Raw genomic sequence first — 19,050 nt, forward strand, 5'->3', positions numbered from 1 at the left:
TTACCGCCGGCCTGTTGGCGGTATTACCGCCGCTTTATCACAGACCGCCAGGGTTGTAATGAGGGCCATAGTGATAGCAAAAGTTAGAGAGAAGAGTAAGAATTTATCAAACCATTTCACCTAACTTTTTATAGGAAAAGAAAAACTTTTCAGAACTTTGTGAAACGTTTAGAAAGTTTGACAGAACTTTTTAGAAGTGAAAAAATTACTGCTAGCTATAATTCTATATAGCTCTAAGTATTGGAGAACACTTTTCTTGTGAAAAGCACCAGTAACAGTGGTAAAGCAATTGCAAGTACTTATCCCACCACTGCAACACCAATGTAAGAGGATGGCCTGGTTTGTAGTGGGCACCTAAGGTAGTTACACATTATACCAGGTCCAGTCATCCCTTATTAGTGAAATGTAGGCAGTGTTCTAGCAGCTTAGGCTGTCTAGAGGTAGCTGTAGCAGAGCAGCTTAGGCTGAACTAGGAGACATGCAAAGCTCCTGCAATACCACTATAGTTACACAGTACTTATACACAATAGAAGACAATACTCAGAGTTACCAAAAATAAAGTTACTTTATTTTAGTGACTGTAGGAAAGTACTATCTTTCTTGGTATGTTACCCCTAGTTTGCCCTGTATGTCAGTATGTTTTTGCCTGTCTCACTGGGATTCTGCTGGTCAGGACCCCGTGCTCATAGTTTATGGACTAATGTGTTTGTTGTGTATAGTGTTTGACTGTGTCACTGAGGCTCTGCTAACCAGAACCTCAGTGCTTATGCTCTCTCTGCTTTTAAATTTGTCACTATCGCCTAGTGACTTCATTTACCAATTTCAATTGGCACACTGGACCCCCTTATACGTCTCTAGTGTATGGTACCTTGGTACCCGGGGCATTTGGGTTCGAGGAGATCTTTATGGCCTGCAGCATTTTTTTTGCCACCATAAGGAACTCAGACAAACTCTTTCACAGGCCTGTCATTGCATCCTGCATGAAATAGTGCACGCACTATTTCACAACCATTTTCATTGCACTTATAAGTCACCTATATGTCTAACCTTCACTTGCTGAAGGTTAGGTGCAAAGTTACTAAGTGTGAGGGCTCCCTTACACTAGCAAAGGTGCCCCCACATAGTGCAGGGCCAATTCCCGGGACTTTGTGAGTGCGGGGACACCATTAAATGCGTGCACTACATATAGGTCAAGACCTATATATAGCTTCACAATGGTAACTCAGAATATGGCCATTTAAGGTGTCTAAGATCATGGAGTTGTCCCCCATTCCAAATCTAGTATTGGGGAGCCAATTCCATGCATCCTGGGGGCTCCACTATGGATCCCCAGTACTGCCAAACCAGCTCTCTGAGGCTTGCAATGGAGCTACAGCTGCTGCCACCACAAAGATGGGGTTCTGCCCTCCTGGGGTCCGAGCAGCTCAGTCCCAGGAATGCAAAACAAAGCATTTCCTTTGGGAGGAGGGTGTTACACCCTCTCCCTTTGGAAATAGGTGTAACAGGCTGGAGAGGGGTAGCTTCCTAGAGCCTCTGGAAATGCTTTGAAGGGCGCAGATCATGCCCTCCTTGCATAAACCAGTCTACACTGGTTCAGGGACCCCTGTCCCTGCTCAGGCGTGAAACTGGACAAAGGAAAGGGGAGTGAGGCAGGCAAAAATTTGGGGGATGACCACCCTAAGAAAGTCAGGTCTAACACTTCTGACGTGTGAATGTCCAGCCTGAAAAAAAAGAAAGAAAGAAGGAAATGAGATTACAAGATAATCCACACAGCGCATATCACTTTAGGTTAATTTAATGTCCGTTACAGTACAGCAACAATATCTCATTATTCACTCCTGGATGGAAGTTGTTTGGGTGTTTGCATGCCTAATTCTCAAGTCCCTCTGGCCATCTTGGTACTTTCAGGCTCTTTCTTCTAGCTCCTCCTTTTGTTTCTGGACCCTCGTCCATTTCACCTGGGTTTTCAGATCCTTCTCACAGTGCTCATCTGAGTCCTAGTACATCAGTTCCTATACCTGCTGGTCTCCTCGTTTTACCTGCCCTGTATGTCCTGGCCATCTTAGGCCTTGAATTCTTAGCCCTTGTGTTCTTGGACCAGATCATCTTTTTCCTCCTGGTCTTGAGCCTTGCCCTCATGGTTCTTACTGCACCCAATGGTCTTGGCCCCCATCGTCCTGGTTCTCTTTGTTAGGGTCCTTCAGAGCCTTGTCATTTTTGTCCTGGTCCTTCTGGACATCCAGGTCCAGTCCTGTTAGTTATTCTGGGCTGGCTGATCTGTTCCTCCTGATCTTCCTCACCTTGTTCCTGTGACCCCCAGGTTATGGCCTTTCTGCTTCACCTGGTACCCTGTGCCCTGGTCCTATTGTCATGACCCACCTGGCACTTCTAGGTCTGTTCCAGGTCCTCTTGCTGCTGATCCTTCTAATCCTCCTTTCTCTGGTCTCTGTCATCCTGTCAGTCCTAATACTGGTATTTAAGGTCCTGATCCTCTTTGCCCTGCTCTTCATGGCGCCCTAGTCCTTTGTTTCGTTGTCCTCTTAGAACGCTTCCTTCTGGCTCTGGTTACCTATCTCCCTGGACTCACCCCCTGGCACTCCTGGGAATGTTTGTGCTATTCTTAGTTTTAGTAGTCCTTGTCCCTTTCGAGATTATGTGCCAGTTGGCTCTGATCCTCTTTGTCCTGGTTCTTATAGTTTGTTTTCTCTTGGAGTTAGCTCCTATAGATCTATTTCATCAACCATCCTAGCCTTGGTCCTGGTCATCTTGGTCCTTCTTGTCCTACTGTGCTTGGCATCATAGACCTTGCCTTTTGGCCATCCTGACCCTTCTTGGTTCCCCGCTGTCTTGGCCCATCTGGCTCAGTTCCTTTCTGGTTTTCTTGGTCCTGGTCACCTTGTCCTGGTTCTTTCACCCTGAACCTTCTAACCATGTTGCTGCAGGTCCTTGTCCTGGCCACTCATGTATTGGGTCTCTTAGTCTTAGTCTTGATGGTTTTATTTGTACTGGTCTTCCTGGACCTTTACCTTGGCATTTTAGTTCTACTGGTACTGCAACCATTGATCCTGGACCTCTTGTTCCAGTTTTTCCTAGTTGAGGATCTTCTGAGCCTGGTCACTTTGGTTCTGGTCTGTCTGGCCAGTACTGTCCCCTTCCTTTGCTCCACTTGGTAATCTCAGCTTTTGCTCCCTAGGTCCCAATCTTCCTAGCCATCCTAGCCCTGTTTTCAGTCCTTCTTGTCATGATCCTTTTAGTTCATCTAGTTCGTTTTGCTCTGGCCTTCTGGGTGCTCTTGGTACTGGTCCCCAGGTTGTCCTAGTTACTGCCCTGCTTATCTTGGTTTCCTGGTACTAGTGGCCATTGCCCTCCAGGTCGTGATCTTCATAGTCATCATTAATCTGGTCCTGATCGGGGCAACATCGCACCCCTTAAGGCAAGTCGCCCTGAATGGGAAAGTAATGCGTGGTAAAGTCGCAGTCATGATAGTGACTGCGTTGTAAATGCAAGTCATTGTTCAGTTTCCCATATGAAAAAGTGTGCTAATTCGAAGACAGCAAAGTTAACTCCTCCTGTGAGTTATCCATATACATTGTTTTCCTGTCTTTTGGTTTCACTTTCGCATTCCATAGAAGCATCCTTACAGCATCTCGCTCAATTTACCTCCTACAGGTGCCCCAAAGCACTGTGCCCCAAACACTGATTACTTACTATAAGTGTCCCTCCATCTGTAGTCTAGATACCACCTATCTCTCTGCATTCTCCATTTGCTGGTGCTTGTTGACTGCTGCTGTGTAGGCAGGTTTCAAACACTAAGGAAGTGCAACCCCCCTTAAAAAGAAGCCCAAAGCTAGCACAAGGCCTTCCATTAGAAGCCCAAAAAGAGCCCAACCCTCAAAATTCATCAAAAGGAGGATCATGATTATTAAAAAAAACAATGTATTCTAACAAGTGAATAAAACATTTATGTTTCATGCTTCAAATCCATGCTCAATAATTCTTTGCAGACAGCCAAATAATCCTAGGCTGCAGTGCAAAATATATATATGCCATATCTTGAAGCTTGCGAAATATAGTTTTATTCTTACATTTCTTATCTGAATATTGTGAATGTTTTTATTCAAAATAGATTTTACTGTTGTTTTCATCTGTAATGAATTCATGCACTTACCTTTGTACAAGCTATTGTATATTTGCAAATGCACTTACATTAAAAAATCACACATGTTGCATCCCCATTAGAAGATGACCATCACCCTGCCATCGCTTGTTGTCCCTTCTTTCTTAATGGCCGGTGAAATAAAGACCTTCTTCATACTAGTTATGTGGCCGCCAGTCGACTTGTACAGCATCTGTAGGATTTAGCCTGTGGCCAGCTAAACAGCAATCCTTATGTACTATTTTAAATAAAGATCATATACCATTTGGATGGGTGCCGGCTAAGTAGCTGCTTTCTGTCTCATAAAACATGTGGTACCTCTTGGGTCATGGGTTGAGCCAGCACCGCCTGAGCAGTTTGTGATGGGAGCCCTTCCTCGCACTGGGCAGAGCCAGAGAACAGGGACTGGAGCTCTTGGGTGGAGCGGCTCCTGTTGGATCCAACTTTGGCAAGAAGATCTTACAAAGCTACAGGTCACAGAGCTCTGTCGGCCTTTAACATAGCATTTTCTGCAGCTCTGCCTCTCAGGGAGCTCGTGAGTTTTGGTTCCACAGAGACGAGGTTTGAATCTTGAACTGGGAAACGAAGGGAATAAACTGAGGATGATGTGAAGCATTAAAATGAAATAAGAGACTTAAGTGATTAATGTGGATGGGTTTAACTGGGATCACCAGCTGAACAAACTCACGCCACTGCCCTCCCAGGGACCAATGAGACAGCGAGAGAAAGAGAGAGAGAGAGAGTGAGAGTGAGAGAGATGCAGGGAAAGACTGCGATATAGAGAGAGACAGAGAGGAGATAGGGGAGAGTGCAAGATAGAGACAGTGAGAGAGAGACATCAAGGGAGAGAGGAACTGAGAAAGAGGGATTGAGACAGAACTAACAAGAGTGTGAGATGGGGAGAGAGAGAGACAGAGTGAGACATGCAGAGAAAGGGCAACAGACAAAGTAAAATCGAGAGATAGCTTGAGAGAGGGAGAGAGAGAGTGAAGGAGGCAGAGAAATACAGTGAGTGAAAGACAGCAAGAGAAAGAGTGATCATGAGAGAGGCAGGATGACCCAAAGAGGGAAAAAAAGAAAGAGAGAGGGAGCGAGAGAGTAAGTGAAGTGGAGAGAGCGAGACAGCGAGAGACAGATTGAGAGCAGTTGGAAGAGACAGAGAGAAAGGAAGGGAGAGAGAGTGGAGACAGAGAAAGAAGAGGAATGATGGAGGGAAGAGAGAGAATGACTGACTCTGAACTCGCGCGCCTCGGGCTGCTTTCAGTTGCCTCTTCTGGTCCCTGATATTGGGCTCTACAGGTAACTTATGAACTTCAGGAAGGCGCTGAAGACGTTTTTGATTGGCCAGGCCCTACTTAATATCAGTGCGGAGACCCCAAGTGTGGAGGGTGCGTTATATAAGAACACTGTCAATAAGGACAGAGATGCAATGAACGTGTCTGCAGCTGCAGACTAGCTGTAGAAAGAGGGCAGTTTGTGAATCTCACTCTTTTTATTAATAACTAGGGGCCAGATGTATCAAGCAATTTTGCATTCGCAAATGGTGCGAATCGCAGAAATCGGCCATTTGCGAATGCAAAAATGTGGTCTGCGATGCATGAAAGGCATTCTCAGACCAAAAACAAGGAATCGCAAAATTTGCGATTTTTAGCGCAGCAACATGGTTTTGCGTGTCGCATATTGCGTCTCGCAATTTGCGACATGAAATACCAAATCGCTCGCAATTTGCGACATGAAATACCAAATCGCTATATTCGGTATTTCACGTCGCAAATTGCGAGACACAAAATGTGACACGCAAAATCATGTTGCAATCCGATGCATCAAAAATTCGCAAACTGCAAATTTTCGCAGAATGGTCTTTTGCACATGCTAATTACCACAGATTGAAACCAGGTGGTAACCAGGTGCAACATATATAAAGAGGCCCAGAATGCCTCAGACTCTTTTCCACAATGGCTGCACTTGTCATGGCGAGGAGAATGATGATCTTGGCAGGTTTGAGGGGAGGGAGGAGGAGACAGGAACGCATTTTCAGAGTGCGCATTACCCTTATTGACCAGACTGAGGAGGACATTTTTGAGAAGTACAGGTTGAGCTCAGCCATGATACTTGACCTGATAGCTGAGCTACAACTCATACTGCAGCGCACAACACACCGGACTAATAGCATACCCACCCATGTGCAGGTATTATGCTCCCTACACCTACTTGCCTCAGGGAGCTATCAAGGGGTAATAGCAGCAGCTGGAGGGGTATCACAGAGTGCCCTCTCTAGATTCTTCAATGCATTTCTAAACGCCATGCTGAGCAGAATACACCAGTACATCAGATTCCCCAACACCCCACAGGAAATACAGCAGACAAAAATAGATTTCTACCAGATAGCACAGTTCCCCCACGTCCTAGGTGCCATAGATGGGACACATGTTGCAATCTGTCCACCATCGGCCACAGAGTATGTGTATCGCAACCGTAAATACCAACATTCAATGAATATACAGGTGATATGCAATGTCTCCTACATCATAACTGATCTCGTGGCCAGGTACCCAGGGAGCACACATCATTCGTACATCTTTCGCCACAGCGGGATTCACACAAGACTGCTAGCTGGGGAATTTGGTGAAGGAAATCTACTAGGTATTTTCCCTCTTTACAATGGTGCATTGATGGCAGTGGGATGTCAGATGGCTCAACTACTCATTATACCCTCTGTTCCTTCCAGGAGACAGTGCAAACGCAGTGCGCACCTACATGATGACGCCCTACCTAAATCCAGCAACACCAGCAGAGCAGAGATACAATTGAGCACACAGGCCAACCCGCAATGTGGTGGAGCGCACCTTTGGCCTGCTGAAGAGTCGCTTCCGGTGCATCCACAAAAGTGGAGGGGCACTACAGTACAGCCCAGAGACAACATGTAAAATAGTGGCCACATGTGCGATCTTGCACAACCACCAGGGGCTTACCTGTGGAAATATTGTAGCCAGACTCAGATGAGGATGATGATCCCATACCACTCCTACAGCCAGCAGACAGGACCAGTGCAGCAGAGGGGAGGCAAAGGCGTGCTGACATCACGCACAACCATTTCAGATGTGAGTTATGACAACACAACCTCACTGACATGTATTCTGGTAGTTAGCACATTTATTACCTTGACTTCAGGTAACATATGTGTCACTAGGACAAAGCTATACACATGAGTCAAACATGAGTCATTTACAGTGTCACACTATTGTCATCGTAGTTTACTGTAATTCTACATGTGAAGTTAGTCCCCTGTGGCCATCAATGTCACTTTTTACGACCATGCATTCCACTTGAGTGCGCCGTGTCCTCGCCGGCACCTCTTGTATCAGGCTCAGTGGCAGTACTGTGCCTCGCACTGCGACGCCTAGGATCCATCATGGGCACTGCAAGGCTGCTGAGGCTAGATGACTCCTCACTATCCCCAACTCCCAGTTCACTGGGTGTAGCACTGCGATTTGCCAGCATAGTATCCATAACGTTGGTAATTTTGACCAATCCCTGGGCAACATCCTGACTGCTATGTGCTGCCTCCACCTGTGCGGCCACAGCACCCCGTGATATGAGGGCAGTAGATGTAGCTAGGTGATTTACTGATCTACAAAAGCCACCGAACATCCCCATGAATCGCCTTTCATGCCTGCGGTGGCTAACTCGCTCATGCTTGATCTCAGTACAGAGTTCCTTTATGGCATTGGTCAGTTCCCTGGTGTTCTCCGCAGCTGTTTTCTGTCCCTCATGCAGCTTGCAGATGTTAGTATTCAGACACTCCAACTGCTTGTGCAGCCCCCCATATTGGCATTGTGTGACTGCAACTGCCTGTGCATTGCCCTCATGCAGGCGCTGCACTTTGAGCATTGATGCTTCCAGGCCACCGAAGAATGATGGGCCCTCACCTCCATCTTTGTGCAGTGTGCCTGCATCATGAGGCCTCCTGTGGGGAGTTGAGTGACACTGGGGCAGGGACTGCTGCCTTCCGGTGGATCTGGCTTGGGGGGATGGAGTGTGGCCTTCATCCCGCATGTCATCGGAGTCCAGGCTCAAATCAGGGAGAGGTAACACCCTTGCCCTGCGTCTGATTGGCATGATACACAATGACTCGCTGGTGTTGGAGTCGGACAGAGGCTGTGTTTCTGCATCCCCCACAATGGCACATTCTGCTGCTGCTGGGCCTGGGCCATCTGCAACGACAATGTGTAGCATGTCATTTATGTATGTATCACCAAATGTTGCACAATGGTAATAAATGTAGTGGGTGTTGTGTTCTTCTGGGTGTCGCTCTACTTAATTGCATTCTATGTGTTAATTTCAGCTCTGGGTTGTGGACTACCACTCCCAGAAGGCATTGTTGTGCTGCATCTAAGATGTGGAATGGAGTACTTATCACAATGGTTTGCACTACTTGCTATTTCCTAAGGGGCATTTGTACATACACATATGGGGTTACTTATCGTTATTGGACTTACCTTTACTGGTGCTGGGTGTGCCGGACGTGTCAATGTCAGTGGCCCCACTAACAGCTTCTGGAAGCAGTGTGGACTCCACTAGGTCTTCCATGGGGGTGGAGGGTGTCTGGGTGGATGGTCCGCCTCCTGTGCTCATTGCCTCCTTTAGCCTGCTGGCCACCCTCTCCTTGGCAGAGGAACGCAGGTCGTACCACCTCTTTCTTATCTCCTTCACTGAGCGCTGCGCAACCCCCACTGCGCGGATTTTGGTCTGGATGTCAGCCCAGAGTTTTCGATTCTCACTCTCTGGCACCTGGAGTGAGCTCTTCCTAAATAGCCAGTCATGGCTCCTCACCACCTCCTCAGTGAGCACCTCCAATTCTTGCTGAATGAACCTCAGCTTCCTCTTCCTCTCTCCCTTCTCCTTCCCATTAGCAGCATTGGCAAGGTCCTGGCTTGCTCACAAACTTGCTCCCTGGGGCTGGTCTGTGACTCTCTACTGCTCCTGTGGGTGTGGTACCTGCAAACAGCCTGGGCTGACTAACTTCTTGCTTGTGATGTCATCAGGCTGTGCCAGGTGTCTGTTTTCGCAATTTGCGATTTTCAAATACCGAATCGCAAATATTTTTGCGATTCGGTATTTGGGCCTCGCAATTTGCATTAGTGATTTTTAAGAAATCGCTATTTCGGATTAGCAAATTTGTTATATTGCATTTTGCGACTCAGAAATAGCGATTTCTTAAAAATTGCTATTTGCGATTCGCTAAGGGTTTTTTTCATACATCTGGCCCTAGATGCGGAGGCCAGTGTTAGCCCAGGATACCTGTCTTCTCCCTTAGAAGGAAGGGGGGCTGAAGTCTACATTTTAGTTATTAACAGTTTTTAACACATGACCCTACACTCCAGCAGGTTCAACTCTCTGTTCTCTTGTTTTTTTCCAGCCTCTCTGTGTGTCTGGCCCCAGCGGACGGCGACGCAAGGGCCCGGGGCGGGTGTGGTCACTGCTGCGGTGGGACAGACGGTCACCCTCACCGCCCCGGTCACTGCGGGTATTCTGGCCTTCGCCTGGCACAGAGGGACAGTGGTGACTAACCGTCAACTGATCCTCAGTTACCTTCTGCTAGATCCCACGCTGACCACTGGCCCCGAGTTCACGGGCCGAGAGAACTTGAGCTCCGACGGGACCCTGGACATCAGGGACCTGCGGACGAGTGACTCCGGAATCTACACAGTGTCTATGACATCAAATACTGCAGCTATAAGAACAGGCAACCAGCAGCTGAGAGTGTACGGTGAGTCACCATCCTTCACAGGGGCATTTATGTTGTTTTTCCCCCCTCTGCAGGGACAGGCAGTGGGGAGATTCCTATCTGATGAGTCCTCAGGTGAGTAGGGTCCTCAGTCCGCCCTGTGCACCAAAAATATATCCCAAATCCAGCTTCAGAGCAGCGGTATCTTTACTTCCACACATGCAGTGCGATTCACAGACAATACTCTAAAACTCAACACAAAGGTTTCCACATTCACTGGAAACTGCTTCTGGACTCCTTTTGGATTTCAGAAACATTTACAGTGCTACACCTAGAAAGCTGCACCAGGGGTACATTTCCAGGTGAACCCCTATGAATGTCATGTGACGTTTCTATCCTCTTTTGTCACCAGTCGGTAATGGTACATACAGCAGACACACAAACTGATGAAATGGAACACACAGTGAAAGGGCACAATTTATATTATTTACTTTCCTAATAGTTAAACGTTGTGCGTTACATATTGTTTAACACTGAGGGGAACACTTTGCTGGAATAAATCTAGACCATTTGAACAGTGAGAAAGGGTTTGATCAAAGGCTGACAATGCCCACAAACTGCATATTCGTGGGCTTTCTCAAACTTCCAAGTCTAACCACACCGTGTATAGCCCACTAAGAAATAATGTTCCTTGAAATGAAATTAATTCAAATAATTAAAAAATAAATACATATATAGTAGTTAATTATAAAAATAGATTAAAAAACATATTTTTTATGTAATTATAAAATATTATAGTAACTTTTGTGCTTTTAAAATGAATGAACCCATAACGTGTACCTTTAATTTACCTTTAATTAATTCTATGCATTACTTTTAATACTTATTCATACGCAACATTTGTTTTTTGCTTTACGTGGAAATGTATTATTTAATTTAAAATTGAGAAAAATAATTTACATTTTCTTTAATAATACTTTAAATAATTTTTTATTCTAAATGCACTTTACAGTGTAGCATTTTTCTTCAATTCTACATTTAAAGTAAATAAATAAAATTAATTACATCAAGGTTTAACATAGCAAAGTTTTACCAAATATTTTCTAAGTTGAATACTCTTTTTTACTCTTCTCTATACTTTAACAAATGGTAACGTATTGGGAAAAGCAATCTATACTTTACCATAAGGAAATCTCTGCAGTGAGGGCAGAGATATTCACATTGTAAAGTATAGGAAGAACTATCCTATACTTTACCATAAGGAGAGCTCCACCCTTGGAGCGGAGAGCTCTGCATTATAAAGCATATAGAAAAGTGAGACAGGTTATCAGTGTTAGAATAAACATGTAAACATGTTTTCATGTTAAATAGTAATGTAAATTAATATATTATGAATAAAAATGTATATTAACATTAGAAGTGCTCTTGAGATTAAATAAAAAAATCAGGGGCATATTTACAATTGTTGGCACAGTGCAGTGCTGCTCTGCATCAATAGAAAAGGGTGGAATGCTCCGTAGCTACAAGATACAGCACATACCTGTCTTCTTGCTCTGCGCCGGCGCACAACTGGCTGCCGTACACCAATGTAGGCACCCTTGCACCAGGTGCAAGGGTGTCTGCGCTGTAGGAATGGATGCACCTTCCTGCACAAAAACTCTGGAGGCGCTTTCCTCCTTCTGCAGCACACATAGAAAGAGCAACAAGCATTTGCAATGCAATAGGTCTCGCGTTTACTCGAGTTAAAGCTAATAGCGTTGTAAACTCCTAACCGGGCTTTTCTTGCCACATAAACTGAAAAGTAAAACAGTTTCACATAAGCGAGCTGACAGCCACCATGAGCGTGAAGCAAACACACAAAAGGAAAATCCGCTTGCAGTGAAAATTAGCAGCAAAAGTGCAATCATCCATGTAACAGGGTCGATGTCATGGGAACACATTTTTTGCCTGAAATAAAAGGCAAAGAGTGAAACTAAGCAACATCTACTAAAGTATCAAAGGGGCTGGTTCACCTAAAACTGATAGCATGTATGTGTACATGGACAGAGAACAGGGAAATACTCAATAAAAATCCTGAAATGCTGGACTTGTTACTGGGCACAAGATATTATTTTATGAAAATGAAAGCGTGTCATTGCCCAGGCACAGAATGGTTTAACATAAGAATCGATGCAGGAAAATGAAGCGCTTGGTGTCCCTGCCACTTGAGAATGCTACAGTCATGGCTGGGACTAATGGACAGGGCAGCCCCCTGCATAGTAAAGACCAAGAGGACCACCATAGCACAGAGTGGAAGATTCCTGGTCCTCCAAAATATGTACTGGTGGGCCCACTGCCACCCCCTCTGCAATGTAACCATTGGGTTGAGGAGAGGGCACTGTATGGCCATAAAGAAAGGGTGGTGGGTAGTTATAAAGCAATTTTTCATTGTAAGGTGTAGTTTAGCATAGGGTCAGAACACTTACTTTATAATCTATTTTACTCAATGTAGTGGTCATCTCAGAACTGGTAATCTCAACAGTGGCAATCCCTGCAGTGGTAATATCAGTGGTAGTAATCACAGTAGTAGTAATCACAGTAGTGGTAATCTCAGCAGTGGTAATCCCTGCAGTGGTAAACTCAGAGGTAGTAATCACAGTAGTGGTAATCACGATAGTGGTAATCCCAGCAGTGGTAATCCATGTGGTGGTAATCTCAGAGGTAATAATCACAGTAGTGGTAATGTAAATAGTGGTAATCTCAGTGAAAGTAATCACATTAGTGGTAATCTCAGCAGTGGTAATCCCTGCAGTGGTAATCTCAGAGGTAGTAATATCAGTAGTGGTAATCTCAGCAATGGTAATCCCTGAAGTGATAATTAGAGCAGTGATAATCTCAGCAGAGGCAATCCCTGCACTTTTAATCTTGAAGGTAGTAATCACAGTAGTGGTAATCCATGCAGTGATAATTTCAACTGTGTTAATCTCAGCAGATGTAATCCCTGCAGCGGTACTCTCAGAGGTAGAAAACACGGTAGTGGTAATTCAGCAGTGGTACTATCTGCAGTGGTAATCTAAGCGGTAGTAATCACAGTAGTGGTAATCACAGTAGTGGTAATCTCAACAGTTGTAATCTCTGCAGTGGTAATCCCAGAGGTAGTAATCACAGTGGTAATAGCAGTAGTGGTAATTTCGGTGGTAGTAATCACAGAAGTGGTAATCACAGTAGTGGTAATAGCAGTGGTAATCCCTGCAGTGGTAATCTCATAGGTAGTAATCACCATAGTAGTAATATCAGTAGCGGTAATCTCAGTGATAGTAATCACATTAGTGGTAATCTCAGCAGTGGTAATCCCTGCAGTGGTAATCTCAGAGGTAGTAATCTCAGTAGTGGTAATCTCAGCAGTGGTAATCACTGCAGTGATAATTTCAGCAGTAGTAATCTCAGCTGAAGTAATGCCTGCACTGGTAATCTCGGAGGTAGTAATCACAGTAGTGGTAATCTCAGCAGAGTTAATCCCTGCAGTGGTACTCTCAGAGGTAGTGATCACAGTAGTGGTAAATGGGCAGTGTTACTCCCTGCAGTGGTAATCTCAGCTGTAGTAATCACAGTAGTGGTAATCACAGCAGTGTTAATCCCTGAAGTGGTAATCCCTGCACTGGTAATCTCAGAGGTAGTAAACACAGTAGTTGTAATATCAGTAGTGGTAACCCCTGCAGGGCTAATTTCAGAGGTAGTAATCACAGTAGTGGTAGTATCAGCATTGGTAATCTCAGAGTTAGTAATCACAGTAATGGTAATTCAGCAGTGGTACTACCTGCAGTGGTAATCTCAGTGGTAGAAATCACAGTAGTGGTAATCACAGTAGTTGTAATCTCAGCAGTGGTAATTCCTGCAGTGGTAATCTCAGAGGTAGTAATCACCGTAGTGGTAGTATCAGTAGAGGTAATCTGCGTGGTAGTATTCACATCAGTGGTAATCTCAGCATTGGTAATCCCGGCAGTAGTAACCTCAGAGGTAGTAATACCAGTAGTGGTAATCGCAGCAGTGGTAATCCCTGCAGTGGTAAATTCAATGGTGGTAATCTCATCAGAGATAATCCCTGCACTGGTAATCTCGGAGCAGTGGTACTCCCTGCAGTGGTAAACTCAGCGGTAGTAATCACAGTAGTGGTAATCACAGTAGTTGTAATACCTGCAGTGGTAATCTCAGAGGTAGTAATCACATTAGTGGTAATATCAGTAGTGGTAACCTCAGTGGTAGCAGTCTCAGCAGTGGTAATCCCTGCAGTGGTATTCTCAGAGGTAGTAATCACAATAGTGGTACTTTAACAGTACTCCCTGCAGTGGTAATCTCAGAGGTAGTAATCACAGTAGTGGTAATATCAGCAGAGTTAATCCCTGCAGTGGTACTCTCAGAGGTAGTGATCACAGTAGTGGTAAGTGGGCAGTGGTACTCCCTGCAGTGGTAATCTCAGCTGTAGTAATCACAGTAGTGGTAATCTCAGCAGTGTTAATCCCTGAAGTGGTAATCCCTGCACTGGTAATCTCGGAGGTAGTAATCACAGTAGTGGTAATATCAGTAGTGGTAACCTCAGTGGTAGCAGTCTCAGCAGTGGTAATCCCTGCAGTGGTATTCTCAGAGGTAGTAATCACAATAGTGGCACTTTAACAGTACTCCCTGCAGTGGTAATCTCAGAGTTAGTAATCACAGTAGTGGTAATCTCAGCAGTGGTACTCCCTGCAGTGGTACTTTCAGAGGTAGTAATCACAATAGTGGTAATTCAGCAGTAATCCCTGCAGTGGTAATCTCAGCGGTAGTAATCACAGTAGTGATAATCACAGTAGTGGTAATCACAGCAGTGGTAGTCCCTGCAGTGGTAATCTCAGAGGAAGTAAACACAGTAGTTGTATTATCAGTAGTGGTAACCCCTGCAGGGCTAATTTCAGAGGTAGTAATCACAGTAGTGGTAGTATCAGCATTGGTAATCTCAGAGTTAGTAATCACAATAATGGTAATTCAGCAGTGGTACTCCCTGCAGTGGTAATCTCAGTGGTAGAAATCACAGTAGTGGTAATCACAGTAGTTGTAATCTCAGCAGTGGTAATTCCTGCAGTGGTAATCTCAGAGGTAGTAATCACCATAGTGGTAGCATCAGTAGAGGTAATCTGAGTGGTAGTATTCACATCAGTGGTAATCTCAGCATTGGTAATCCCGGCAGTAGTAACCTCAGATGTAGTAATACCAGTAGTGGTAATCGCAGCAGTGGTAATCCCTGCAGTGGTAAATTCAATGGTGGTAATCTCATCAGAGGTAATCCCTGCACTGGTAATCTCGGAGCAGTGGTACTCCCTGCAGTGGTAATCTCAGCGGTAGTAATCACAGTAGTGGTAATCACAGTAGTTGTAATACCTGCAGTGGTAATCTCAGAGGTAGTAATCACATTAGTGGTAATATCAGTAGTGGTAACCTCAGTGGTAGCAGTCTCTGCAGTGGTATTCTCAGGGGTAGTAATCAGAATAGTGGTACTTTAACAGTACTCCCTGCAGTGGTAATCTCAGAGGTAGTAATCACAGTAGTGGTAATATCAGCAGAGTTAATCCCTGCAGTGGTACTCCCAGAGGTAGTGATCACAGTAGTGGTAAGTGGGCAGTGGTACTCCCTGCAGTGGTAATCTCAGCTGTGGTAATCACAGTAGTGGTAATCTCAGCAGTGTTAATCCCTGAAGTGGTAATCCCTGCACTGGTAATCTCGGAGGTAGTAATCAAAGTAGTGGTAATATCAGTAGTGGTAACCCCTGCAGGGGTATTTTCAGAGGTAGTTATCACAGTAGTGATAATATCAGCAGTGGTACTCTCAGAGTTAGTTTTCACAGTAATGGTAATATCAGCAGTGGTAATCTCAGCATTAGTAATCACAGTAGTGGCAATCTCAGCAGTGGTAATACCTATGGTGGTACTCTCAGAGGTAGTAATCACAGTAGTGGTAATATCAGTAGTGGTAATCTGAGTGCTAGTAATCACTCCAGTGGTAATCTCAGCAGTGGTAATCCCTGCAGTGGTAATCTCAGAGGTAGTAATCCCAGTAGTGGTAATCACAGCAGTTGTAATGCCTGCAGTGATAATTTCAACAGTGGTGATCTCAGCAGAGGTAATCCCTTCACTGGTAATCTCAGAGGTATTAATCACAGTAGTGGTAACCTCAGCAGTGGTACACCCTTCAGGGGTAATTGCAGAGGTGGTAATCACAGTAGTTGTAATCTCAGTGATTGAAATCACATCAGTGGTAATATCAGCAGTGGTGATCCCTGCAGTGGTAATCTCAGTGGTAGTAATCCTAGTAGTGGTAATCTCAGCAGTGGTAATCCCTGCATTGAAAATTTTAACTGTGGTAATCTCAGCAGAGGTAATCCCTCCATGGGTAATTTCAAAAGTAGTAATCACAGTAGTAGTAACCTCAGCTGTGGTAATCCTTCAGGGGTAATTTCAGAGGTAGGAACCACAGTAGGTGTAATATCAGCAGTGGTAATCTCAGAGTTAGTAATCATAGTAGTGGTAATCTCAGCAGTGGTACTCCCTGCAGTGGTACTCTCAGAGGTAGTAAACACGGCAGTGGTAATTTAGCAGTGGTAATTCAGCAGTGGTAATCTCAGCTGTAGTAATCACAGTAATGGTAATCACAGTAGTGGTAATCTCAGTAGTTGCAATCCCTGCAGTGGTAATCTCAGAGGTAGTAATCACAGTGGTAATATCAGTAGTGGTAATCTCGGTGGTAGTAGTGACAGTAGTGGTCATCACAGTAGTGGTAATCTCAACAGTGGTAATCCCTGCAGTGGGAATCTCAGAGGTAGTAATCACTGTAGTGGTAATATCAGTAGTGGTAATCTCAGTGGTAGTAATCACAGCAGTAATAATCTCAGCAGTGGTAATCCCTGCAGTAGTAATCTCAAAGGTAGTAATTTTAGTAGTGATAATCCCTGCAGTGATAATTTCAGAAGTGGTAATCTCAGCAGAGGTAATCCCTCCACTGGTAATCTCAGAGGTAGTAATCACAGTAGTGGTAATCTCAGCAGTGGTAATCCCTGCAGTGGTACTCTCAGAGGTAATAATCACAATAGTGATAACTGAGCAGTGCTCCCTACAGTGGTAATCTCAGCGGTAGTAATCACAGTAGTGGTAGTCACAACAGTGGTAATCACCGCAGTGGTAATATCAGAGGTAGTAATCCCAGTAGTGGTAATATTGTTAGTGGTAACCCCTGCAGGGGTAATTTCAGAGTTAGTAATCACAGTAGTGGTAATAGCAGTGGTGATCTCAGAGTTAGTAATCACAGTAGTGGTGATCTCAGCAGTGGTAATCCCTGTAGTGGTACTCTCAGAGTTAGTAATCACAGTAGTGGTGATCTCAGCAGTTGCAATCCCTGCAGTGGTAATCTCAGAGGTAGTAATCACAGTGGTAATATCAGTAGTGGTAATCTCGGTGGTAGTAGTGACAGTAGTGGTCATCACAGTAGTGGTAATCTCAACAGTGGTAATCCCTGCAGTGGGAATCTCAGAGGTAGTAATCACTGTAGTGGTAATATCAGTAGTGGTAATCTCAGTGGTAGTAATCACAGCAGTAATAATCTCAGCAGTGGTAATCCCTGCATTGAAAATTTTAACTGTGGTAATCTCAGCAGAGGTAATCCATCCATGGGTAATTTCAAAAGTAGTAATCACAGTAGTAGTAACCTCAGCTGTGGTAATCCTTCAGGGGTAATTTCAGAGGTAGGAACCACAGTAGGTGTAATATCAGCAGTGGTAATCTCAGAGTTAGTAATCATAGTAGTGGTAATCTCAGCAGTGGTACTCCCTGCAGTGGTACTCTCAGAGGTAGTAAACACGGCAGTGGTAATTTAGCAGTGGTAATTCAGCAGTGGTAATCTCAGCGGTAGTAATCACAGTAATGGTAATCACAGTAGTGGTAATCTCAGTAGTTGCAATCCCTGCAGTGGTAATCTCAGAGGTAGTAATCACAGTGGTAATATCAGTAGTGGTAATCTCGGTGGTAGTAGTGACAGTAGTGGTCATCACAGTAGTGGTAATCTCAACAGTGGTAATCCCTGCAGTGGGAATCTCAGAGGTAGTAATCACTGTAGTGGTAATATCAGTAGTGGTAATCTCAGTGGTAGTAATCACAGCAGTAATAATCTCAGCAGTGGTAATCCCTGCAATAGTAATCTCAAAGGTAGTAATCTTAGTAGTGATAATCCCTGCAGTGATAATTTCAGCAGTGGTAATCTCAACAGAGGTAATCCCTCCACTGGTAATCTCAGAGGTAGTAATCACAGTAGTGGTAATCTCAGCAGTGGTAATCCCTGCAGTGGTACTCTCAGAGGTAATAATCACAATAGTGATAACTGAGCAGTGCTCCCTGCAGTGGTAATCTCAGCGGTAGTAATCACAGTAGTGGTAGTCACAACAGTGGTAATCACCGCAGTGGTAATATCAGAGGTAGTAATCCCAGTAGTGGTAATATTGTTAGTGGTAACCCCTGCAGGGGTAATTTCAGAGTTAGTAATCACAGTAGTGGTAATAGCAGTGGTGATCTCAGAGTTAGTAATCACAGTAGTGGTGATCTCAGCAGTGGTAATCCCTGTAGTGGTACTCTCAGAGGTAGTAATCACAGTAGTGGTAATTCAGCAGTGGTACTCCCCGCAGTGGTAATCTCAGCAGTAGTAATCACAGTAGTGATAATCACAGTAGTTGCAATCTCAGCAGTGGTAATCCCTGCAGTGGTAATCTCAGAGGTATTAATCACAGTAGTGGTAATATCACTAGTGGCAATCTGAGTGGTAGTAATCACATCAGTGGTAATCTCAGCAGTGGTAATCTCTGCAGTGGTAATCTCAGAGGTAGTAATCCCAATAGTGGTAATCTCAGCAGTGGTAATCCATGCAGTGATAATTTAAACAGTGGTAATCTCAGCAGAGGCAATCCCTGCACTGGTAATCTTGGAGCAGTGGTACTCCCTGTAGTGGTAATCTCAGCGGTAGTAATCACAGTAGTGGTAATCACAGTAGTTGCAATCCCTGCAGTGGTAGTCTCAGAGGTAGTAATCGCATTAGTGGTAATATCAGTAGTGGTAATGTCAGTGGTAGCAATCACAGCAGTGGTAATCCCTGCAGTGGCAATCTCAGAAATAGTGAT

General features: G+C 44.6%; 1 protein-coding gene across 3 annotated transcripts in view; it reads left to right on the top strand.

Moving 5' to 3' along the window:
* The window catches only part of LOC138246670 (carcinoembryonic antigen-related cell adhesion molecule 21-like), a 253,270-nt gene that overhangs the window by 113,455 nt on the left and 120,765 nt on the right, over window positions 1–19,050 (top strand). For all 3 annotated transcript variants that reach the window (XM_069201422.1, XM_069201423.1, XM_069201424.1), the window contains exon 4: window positions 9,576–9,926. In XM_069201422.1, the coding sequence (XP_069057523.1) occupies window positions 9,576–9,926 (351 nt within the window). The remainder of the gene's footprint in view (window positions 1–9,575; window positions 9,927–19,050) is intronic.

This window comes from Pleurodeles waltl, chromosome 7, assembly GCF_031143425.1.
Source record: "Pleurodeles waltl isolate 20211129_DDA chromosome 7, aPleWal1.hap1.20221129, whole genome shotgun sequence".
In the NCBI taxonomy this organism is placed as follows: domain Eukaryota; kingdom Metazoa; phylum Chordata; class Amphibia; order Caudata; family Salamandridae; genus Pleurodeles; species Pleurodeles waltl.